This window comes from Prenolepis imparis, unplaced genomic scaffold, assembly GCF_030444845.1.
Source record: "Prenolepis imparis isolate NDT839.2.m4 unplaced genomic scaffold, iyPreImpa1.0 SCAF_1, whole genome shotgun sequence".
In the NCBI taxonomy this organism is placed as follows: domain Eukaryota; kingdom Metazoa; phylum Arthropoda; class Insecta; order Hymenoptera; family Formicidae; genus Prenolepis; species Prenolepis imparis.
Window position 1 is genome coordinate 614,878 of NW_028141159.1, and position 10,597 is coordinate 625,474.

At 32.0% G+C, this 10,597-nt stretch overlaps 2 protein-coding genes across 3 annotated transcripts; both read right to left on the reverse strand.

Annotated features, from left to right (window-relative positions):
• Positions 1–47: 47 nt before the first annotated feature.
• On the reverse strand, positions 48–2,841 carry LOC145940512 (putative SERF-like protein). 2 transcript variants are annotated; one of them, XM_083045763.1, is made up of 3 exons: positions 2,689–2,841; positions 744–855; positions 48–663 (listed from the first exon to the last, which is right to left on the reverse strand). In XM_083045763.1, the coding sequence occupies exons 1-3, from the start codon at positions 2,693–2,695 to the stop codon at positions 582–584; spliced, it is 201 nt and encodes a 66-aa protein (XP_082901889.1). In that variant the 5' UTR covers positions 2,696–2,841; the 3' UTR covers positions 48–581. The 2 variants fall into 2 exon arrangements, with proteins under 2 accessions (XP_082901889.1, XP_082901881.1); XM_083045755.1 differs by lacking the exon at positions 2,689–2,841 and adding an exon at positions 1,976–2,000 and having other exon boundaries at positions 744–882.
• Positions 2,842–3,238: 397 nt separating this feature from the next.
• On the reverse strand, positions 3,239–7,403 carry LOC145940501 (ribonucleoside-diphosphate reductase large subunit-like). The gene is made up of 11 exons (XM_083045729.1): positions 7,222–7,403; positions 6,813–6,901; positions 6,411–6,588; positions 5,970–6,333; positions 5,595–5,893; positions 5,340–5,502; positions 4,835–5,223; positions 4,561–4,748; positions 4,154–4,462; positions 3,885–4,073; positions 3,239–3,716 (listed from the first exon to the last, which is right to left on the reverse strand). Exons 1-11 carry the CDS (start codon positions 7,331–7,333, stop codon positions 3,441–3,443), a joined length of 2,556 nt encoding a protein of 851 aa, XP_082901855.1. The 5' UTR covers positions 7,334–7,403; the 3' UTR covers positions 3,239–3,440.
• Between the last annotated feature and the right edge of the window lie 3,194 nt (positions 7,404–10,597).

The following is a 10,597-nucleotide window of genomic DNA, read 5'->3' on the forward strand; positions in this document are numbered from 1 at the left end:
TCATATGTTTATAGTACTAGGGATGGAAATTTTAAGAATTACGCGTGTATTGTTAAACTTTAAACAGTTTATTACGAGCGAAGGAGGACGATGGCAAGCATATACGTATCCAATAATCGCTCGCTTCTTACACATTTAATTGAATAATATATTAAATAAGTATGCGAAAATTTGAATTTACAGATTGGGAAAATTAGTACTACAAATGTCGTATTATTTAATTAATATCCTTATACCTAAGAAACCAGTCAAATATGCGCATTATTCTTTGACTGAATTTAGTGTAGGTATAACGTCGAGTTTTATACACACCGGCTATATATTAACTGCTTTTAATTGTGAGCAATGTATAAATAACAAGATAATCGAGGCTAGGTCCTGTGGTATGTCATACAACCGATATAGCTGTATTATACGGCCGACAATGGAAAAATTCCCTAACATCAAAAATATGACGATTCCTTTTTGCATTTTTGGTAAGCAACCTTTGTGTCTCTTACATCCGTGAAGCTTTTTAACATAATCATTGCGTGTGATATAATTGATTTTGTCGTAAAAATTTATACACCTTTTCCTTTGAATTACCTCGCCGCCTGCTTAGACTTATCTGGTTGTTCCTGTTGTTTTTTATTAAATTGTTTCTCTCTCATTCGATCCGCGTCACTGTAAACAAAAACATATACATTTATTATAAAAAATTATGCACGAAATAATACATTTATATTTTAGCTTTGAATATTTACCGTGCTTTACGCTGCTCCAAGGAAAGACCTTTATTACTGTCTTGTTCAGACGCTGTCTTCTTTACTGATTTCTTCAAGTTTTTGGCTCGTGCTAGTTCACGTTGATTTCCACCTACGACATAATAAACAAATATTAATCCTTTAGAGGAGGTGTCTTTTCTGTAAGAAGGGATGAGACACTTTAGAGCATTATATTAAAGAGTGTGAAATAGTTAGAGATTGGTTTGTGAAATTAGGAGAGAATGAGGAAAGTAGGCTAAATAATATATAGAGTGATGAGATAGATAATGAAAAAGGTGATGTATTATATAAATTATGGAAGGAAAAAGAAAAGATTATGAAAGAAAGAAAAAAAGAAAACATGGTGCTTGGAGAAGGAATTGAGGAAATAGATAAATTATAATACAATAATAGATAGGAAGAGTAATGTATGTATAGATGTATGCGAAGCAATCTAAGAGACTATATTTATAAACTTTAATGTTTATTTGTTGAATTATTAATGGTTGTGATATATATTAATTTAAGTTACTTTAATGTGTTTTTAGTATATTCTAATTTATTCTCGGAGGCTTATTGCTAGGCTGAATATAGTAAAAAGGCTGTGTAAAAGAGATTTAAATTAAACTAGGCATTATAAAGTGCGATATTAATTATTTATGTATTTAATCTAAAGAAATAGAGGTGATATGATAGAATTGAATGATAAGGATGGGTTATGTGTGAGAGTAGGAAATTTTTTGTAAACCAAGTTCCACTTCCTGACTTTGTAAAAGTTGAAGTTATAATAAACTACTATTAATCCTTTAGAGAAATGTCACATTAAAAATTTTTAGTTTATATTCAGTTTAATTTTTGATTCTCTTGATATTTTTTCTCAATTTGATTTAAATTTTCAATCTCTATTCGTCCTCATTTATCATTCAATTCGAATACAGTGCCTAAACAAGGGTACCATTTCTTTGCACTCGCGCATGCGTATAGATTACATTCCTTCGACCGAATTAGTAAAATGGTGGGGCAAACGCGCTCGTACATTACTCCAAAATTTATTAAAGGGCAACTGCAACTGAATATATACGAAGCGAATCGATCGCGACCGACGAATTAAATTACTCGCGATTATTTAACCATTTTTATCTTATTCTTTTTATATCCAAATAGCATTCCTACTTGCAAAGACAAAATGGCGGCGAATAAAATAGTGAAGTGAGCTAACAAGCCATATATACCTTCCACCATATTTACTTATGTATATTCGGAGTCGACAGTGTCAAACATCGTACGTCGAACATCTCTCTATATACTAAAAATGGATAGCTTTCGTCATTGTGCATTCGCTGTGAACGCGGATTTATCATAACATGTCGTAGCGTGCACAGAGGTTAAAAGTGTTAACATTCCAGAAAAGTAAATCAATCTTGTACCCGAAAAAGTAAAGCTACTCCGATTAAATTACTATTGCTATTATTATCACGTTCAACGCTCCCTTCTCTCCTTCTGCTTTCCAAATTGTAAATTCTCAATCACATTTTCTCAACCCGCAAAATCATCGAGATTTGGATAAATAACGTTCGTGAAAACAAAAACATTTTTTCTTATCGCTATCGTCTACAAAAGTATATCGACGTTTCTCTTCGAAATATCCTTCAAAATGATCGTTTTCGGGGAAATTTGTGGAACGCTCGTATGTTCGTTCAACGAATCATTTCATGATCTTTGAGATCCTTCGAAAATATAATTTGCTCGCGCAAGCGACAAATTTCACGAGAGCACGCAAATCTCATATATAATTTCACTCTTCTCTCTCTCCCTCTTTCGATGAGCCTGTTATTAACATTAATGACGATGGCAGCCGCAAAAGTTACGAACTCGTTTCGTTAGTTCTCACGTCGAATTGTCACGGCACAGAAATCATATGACAGCGACTTTCGGTTGAACTTACGGGTCATGTTTTTCTGTTCTTGATCTCCGATAAGCAAGTACTTGGGAATTCAATCACCCGAATCGGTGCGAAACGCACGGCCGAACGATGCACACACACACGGGTCTCTTGCGGACTAATTTCCAAACCAAAATAAATATGGTTCTGCGTCGTCTCCGTAACCCTCACGGCAATCGCAGTGACGCCACGTGTTCCTAGCTAGTGACATTCGATACATCGTTCGGGTGACGGCCGGTCATTCGCGAAGCGAGACGATACGATTACTTCACACATCCACTCGACAGAAATAAAAATTTCTAATGTCAATTTTATCTGATTTTATGCAATTACAAAATTAATATTTTTTGTACTCTACCGATTTCAATATATATACACTGTAGTCCTTTTTCTTATATTGCAAGAAAATAAAAGTTTTTCACATATATACTTGGAAAATTTTCGAATCTTATTCCTTTTTTTTTCCAAGACTATTTTATAATACAAAACTTAACATCTATTCTGAAGAAGTGAAAAATGTGCGAGAATTTAATGTAATTCAAATTGGCGTAACTCTTGTAAACATTAAACCAATTTAATTTAATTTATTGATTCGCGAGTCAATATTTATTAAAGAATGTTATTAACGATATAATTAAATTTAGAATATATAACACGTGCAAAAATATGTTTACAATATAATTTACAAAATTAGGAAACGCTTTACATATTTTCTGATATATGAGAGTGAATGTTCGAGAAAAGATAGGAAATTTTCACGAACTGCAAGACATGCAAGCCTCTCCATTCTTACGTGAACAAACAAGCATCGCTTCTAAACTTTGACTTGCTTGTTGACGTAATTGATTTTGTCTTTCAACATTGTCAGCCTTATTGTCACCATCTTTGCTGGGAGACTGAACGGGGGTATTATTGATAGTGGACGAGTTAGATGTAGACTCGTGATTTCGTAATTTAGATTTGTCCACTGTAAATTGTATAGGATTTGCAGCTGGCTTTGTTCGCAGATAATACATGCCAGTTTTTAGACCCTGTAAATGATAATATATTTTTAACAGCTTGTACAATACTGTTATTTTGTTTGATTAAAAGAATCATGATATAATTTTTAAAAAATGATCATCTATTCGAGCAATCTATGGCAACGTGAATTAAAAAATGTCGAAACAACACTACAGTAATTACAATATGTCACTTACGCTTCTCCAACCAAAAAAGTGCATCGATGTCAGTTTCTCAGTTGTTGGATCCCCTATGTGAATATTCAGAGATTGCGACTGATCGATAAAAGCTCCACGATCAGCTGCCATTTCGAGAATTACTTTTTGTGGTATCTCCCATACAGTCTTATATAATGCTTTTAGATTGTCAGGAATACGTTCAATGTTCTGCAAGACATCTCCTTAAAATTATCCACTAAAAAACAATTTAAATGCAAGAAATAGCAAGAAATAATTAAAATCCATACTTGAACAGATCCAAAATTTGCGAGTATTTCGTTCTGCATGTCTTTGTCCCATAAACCTCTGGCAGTTAAGTCTCGCAATAAATGAGGATTGACGATGACGAATTCCCCCGATAATACGCGTCTTACATAGATATTACTGGTGTATGCTTCGATGGATTCGTTGTTCCCTAAGATTTGTGCGGTCGACGCTGTTGGCATAGGTGCAATCAAAAGCGAATTTCTTACTCCATGCTTTGCGATTTTCGCCTTTAATTTATCCCAATCCCATAAATTTGTCGGCTTAACATTCCACATATCATACTGAAGGATCTGAGGAACAATGTTACGATTGTAATACATAGATCAATTATAATTTGCAATTATAAATACATGTATAAGCGCGATTAAAATATTACAAAATTACTTACACCTTTGCTGACTGGACAACCTTCATACGTTTCGTAAACGCCTTTTTCCGCAGCCAGCTCGCAACTCGCTTCCAAGGCACCATAATAAAGAGTCTCAAAGATTTTGATGTTGAGTTCTTTCGCCTCTTCGCTTTCAAACGAATATCGCATTAACAGGAAGGCATCCGCTAAACCTTGTATTCCGATACCTGGCGACACACGCATTTTTTACATTTCTAATTCATTATGATACTTACGATATAGTCAATTAATGATCAAAAAGATCATATCTCACCAATAGGTCTATGTCTTTGATTAGAAGTTTTCGTTTCCAAAATGGGATAAAAATTGACGTCAATGACTTTATCCAAATTACGAGTGACAATTTTTGCAACTGTTTTAAGTTTATCGAAATCAAAAGTCTTGTTATTCGTATTAACAAACATATTGACAGCAATGGATGCCAGATTACACACAGCAACTTCCCCAGGGCCAGAGTATTGAATAACTTCGGTACACAAGTTGCTGCATTTGATTGTACCAATATGCTGATGATTAGATTTTCGATTGCAATGATCCTTATAAAGCATATAGGGAGTCCCAGTTTCTACTTGCGATCTGAGAATGGCGACCCATACAGCTCTGGCCTCTACTTGTTTTTTATAGCGACCTTCCTTTTCATATCTATAAAAACATTTTGTATAAATTTATTTACATAATTTATTGCAAAAAGATATGTAAATCATATATAATTATTTTATTAAATTATTAATAGAAAGGAAATTACTGAGTGCCTGTACCTAGTATACAGCTCTTTAAATTCATCACCCCAAACATCAGCCAAGCCAGGAGATTCATGTGGACACATCAAGCTCCAGATTTCATCATTATATACACGTTCCATAAAAAGATCTGGTATCCATAGCCCATAAAACAAATCTCTAGCTCGCATGTTTCCATCCCCTATAAAAAAAAAGCACACCATATATATATTACATACTATATAAATCAACATTAGTCAATGTGAGAAAAGAAAAATACAAAAAAATAATTACCAATGTTCCTCCTAAGTTCTAAAAAGTCAAAGATATCGGCATGCCATGGCTCTAAATAAATAGCAAACGCTCCTGGTCTCTTATTTCCACCTTGATCAACATAAATCGCCATGTCATTGTACAATTTTAAAACAGAAACCAAGCCGTTGGTTGTATCCGTATTATCTTCTGTGCTTTGTGAACGAATGCAATGTATGTTGAGTCCTATTCCACCAGCATATTTGCTTATGAGCGCACATTTCTTTAATGTGTCATAAATACCTTTTATGCTATCGTTGTCAAGCGTTAAAAGAAAGCAGCTGTCAGAAAAAATTCCTATTAAAATAATTATACAACATCGGATATTATCGAGATATTAAATATTATTATAATTACCTAGACATCTGCTGATTATTAGTACAAGCGTTAAATAGTGTTGGGGAAGCATGTGTAAAATATCTTTCGGACAAATAGTTGTATGTTTCTATAGCTTTGTCAATGTCGTTCTCATGAATACCAACAGATACTCTCATCAACATGTGTTGAGGTCTCTCCACTATCTTGCCATTGATCTTCAGTAGGTAGCTTCTCTCAAGTGTTTTAAAACCAATATAATTATAACTGAAATCTCGGTCGTATATTATAGCAGAATCTAGTCTTTCTGCATTGTTCTTAATAATGTTGTAATATCGTTCGTTGATTATAGGGGTATGTTGATTTGTGACAGGATCCTTGGCATAGTATAAGTCATGCATGACCTCTTCAAAAATAAAAAAAGGAGGCATTACATTTTATTACATAAATATGCAAAAATGGATTAAATCCAACACGTCGTACCACTAAAGCTCTTCTTAGTCTCCTTATGTAGGTTAGACACATCAATCCTTGCAGCTAATAAAGCATAGTCGGGATGATTAGTTGCCATAGTAGCTGCAGTTTCAGCTGCAAGATTATCTAATATGACTGTCGTTACTCCAGAATATAAACCACGTATTACTTGAATGGCGACAGCAGACTGTAAATAATAAATTCACTTGTTATATAGAAATTTATAATTGTTAAAAATTCATAAAATTTTACTCTCTTGCTCTTTTATGCATACAATGTTAAAAAGATATAAAATATAAAATAAAAGTTTATACGTTTCTTTTCTTAATTATACATATAAACAATATATACATTGCACTTTTCTTTTTCGTATAATTATAAATCATATGACAGATACACTAATATACTTACTGGATCCACATAATTCATATCCAAATTATAACACTGTTTGGCAATTCTTGAAGTGATTTTGTCAAAATGAACATCCTCCTTACGTCCATCTAATAAAAATAATAATTTTTAATTCATATCTCTTAATTATTTAAACATCTTTGATAAAAATGTATAGTTATATAAAGATATGTATTTATATATGTGCATATAAATACACACACAATATTAATGTAACATTAATCAAGTAATGGTTTAATTTTTATCAAATTATTAATTTTTTATTACTATTTCTCCACATACACATACAAATTTTTTATATATACATATAATATAAGTGCTTTCACACAGTTTATAAATAAAACTTTCTGACACAGCTTCATCTAGACAACAATCGAACGCGATCAAATGGTTAATTTGTTAAACTTACTACGCTTGATAACATGCATCTTTCCTCGCGCAGCTTCCTTGACTGGCATTTTTAAGGGGGATTGACTATTATTTCCCAGAGAAAGCGTCTTCAATTCCTTATTTAGCTCCATCGTGCATTAGTCAAAGACCGACACAAACGAACTCTGCCAAGTTTCTTCGCGTCACAAGAATTTTAGGCGCGAAACGGAAGAACATATGTTTGACATGCGCATTGCTATTCATCGATTCGAACCAATAGCGAGTGTACTTCTCGTTCGGGTGCATTCAGAAATCTACTCGTCGGAATTGGGTAACGTTTGATTGACCAATCAGAATGAAGAGATCTCTCGTTTCGATTGGTCAATCAAATATTTATTTCAACGAGTAGATTTCTGAACACAGCCATGTATGACGCGTTGTTTTGTTCTCAATTTGAATCATGGCCGCGCCGTCGATTTCCCGCGCACTTTATCCCTTATGAAAAAAGTCATTAGGTACATTTCGTTTCACGCATGATGCGCATGAGAGAAACAACAGAAGATTTATATTACTAGAACAACACAAGCGATTTCTCGATTTTATATAAAAAAATGATATTTTTATATAAAGTTTGTTTAAACATGATTAATATTTTTTTTTTTACAGAAATCAACTGATAACTGTCAAAAAATATTAATCAAGTTTAAAGTACTATAATATTTTAAAGCATATTAATACATATTTTTTTAATGTGTTGATTGCAATGCATGCATATAAAAATATGTAAATTAATTATGCAATGCATAAAAATTTATTATTTTTAATTCTATGATATTCTATCTAATAATTATTTATATGAGAGATATGTATCATCTTTTTTATAATAATATACATATAATTTATTTGATTTACTGTTTTAATTATATTAATTTTGTTTGATTTAATTTATATACAAAATAATTTTCTTAGATTTTTGATAATTAATGGATACATTGTTAACTAAAATTATATATTAATTTCAGTTGTTCGTGTAGATTCACGTCCTACTTTATCAATATTTGCAGCATGTAGTGTGTTGCTGGCAATTGTATATTTTTATCGATATTACATCATTACCTAAAATCATCTGGTAAACAGAAAAAGAATTGTGCTATTTTTTTCATTTCCTGGCAATTTTTGCTAGCTTCGTATTCTTTAAAAAAATTGCACCACAACTTATTGCAATTAGTGGTAGATTCATCAACAGATAAATTCTTTACGAATTTTTGGAAGCAAAGAAACTCGTTAAATAATTTTTCTTCATCCACTACTATATTGCGAGAACGTAAAAATTCAAGTGAGGCTTCTAGATCTGACCATTGTGCTGAATTAATTTTACTAATATCCATCCATTCAAAAACATCCAACTCTTCTAAGGGCTTAATCCAAGATTCTAAATAATTTATCATTGTTATATAAAAATTATTTATTTTTACGATGAATTCTGTAGTATTTTTTCCAGTAATTTCAATTTCTCTTAATATTTCTTTTACTTTCAATGGCATAAATTTCTGATTGATTCTCTGATTCAAATTATTAATAATTTCTTTTAAAACTTTTCTTACTTCAATAATAGAATTATCAGCTCTTTCGATTATTGTTTCAATGTTTGTATGCATTATGTTCATGGTCGAGTGTATTGTAAATAAAAGAGCTTCACTGAAATCGTTCTCAAAAAAAATCTTTAAGACTTTTGGCGGATTTTCTAGACTTAAAAAGTAATTCTTTAAGGGTTTAAATAATTTTAACAAACGTTCAATGGCAGGATATAAACTTAACCATCTCGTTTTTGAATGATATAAAAGTTTAGAGTACTCAACATCACATTCTTGGCAAAAATCTTTCAAAATCTCTGTCTTTCTTACAGTAAATATTGAAAAATAATTATAAATTTTCATAACAATTGATTCTATATCAATAGAAAAATTGTCACAACCTTTGTGAATCGTGTTGTTAATGATATGAGCTGGACAGCCGATGCCAATTATTTGTTTCTGAAGCCTGCTCTTTAACTTGGCGTAAATGTTGTTTTGCCCTGCTCTGTCTCTACCACCAAAATTAGTGTTGCAATTGTCGCCACTAAAGCAACACATTTTGACGACAAAAAATGTTTTTCTAATTCAGTAAGAATCATATCGGTAATTGTATCAGAGGTTTCATCAGTTATTTTTAAAATTTCTAGAATTCTTGTTGTAATACCAATATTATGAACGTCATAATATTGAATATAAGTATATAGACACTACCGTGTCTCTTGATAAACACATCTGTATGACTTCAATTTTCTCAAAATCAAAGCCGCCTAATGGCTAATATATAAACTGCTTATCATTTATAAGATTCATAAGATAAGGTAGAATTCATAAAATAAGGTGTAAGGTAAAATTATAATTATTTATCATAAGATAAGTGTGCGCCGCGTGTGCGTACGTACACGCATGCGTGATTGCGTGCGCGCGTGTATTTGTATAAGGTGCTTTTACATGGTAGCATCAAGCGTCAAGCATCTGCGTTTGCGCAGATCTCAAATGAGATAGAATTTAGCTTCTTGCAGCTAATAATAGTTGCTTTCCATTTACATCAAAACTCAGATAATTCTCACTTGTGACGTCATAACTCAGTTGAATGCACGTTCCTTGTGAAGCTGAGAAAGTGAGATTCAACTGAGTTTCTGCACACGATCGAGACCGTGTGCTTTAGTGAGTTTAATAGACTCACATTAAAAGTAAGGTTATGAACCTGTATTATTGTGGCGGGACGTCGTTATGCTTTAAAAACTCACGATTACTCACGATACAATTTACAATGCTAGATTTAAGATTATTGAGATATTTTCTCACTTGCGCGTTCCTTTTACTCACTGAACCAATGACGTTATATCTGAGTATAAAATACTCACATATAACTGAGTGACTCAGTATCACTTGAGTGTAAAAGAAAAGCAACTAAATATTAATAAATATAACAAATATAAATGAATATAATTAATATCATTAATTTTCAGTACTAATGTGTGCATAGAATATAACATTTTGATCTTGACCGTATTCGTATGACTCATTATGTTGTTACGGCAAAAAGCTAGAATCTATTTCATTTAGCATCTGCGCCATGAGTTTCTGCGCAGATGCTCGACGCTCGATGCTACCATGTAAAAGTACTTTAAGGAATGACGTTCAAACAAATGTAATTTATGTCAAATTATATCTCAAAATGACTACTTTTACTACTTGGGTTTTTATTACAATATTAAGCAAAATAATTAAAACTGCAATAAAAATGTGATATTCCTTCCTTGTTAAATAATATTGTTGAGCTTAATTCCTAATATTTGTTTATATTATATATGTATATATTAGGCACTTTAAGTTCACTCT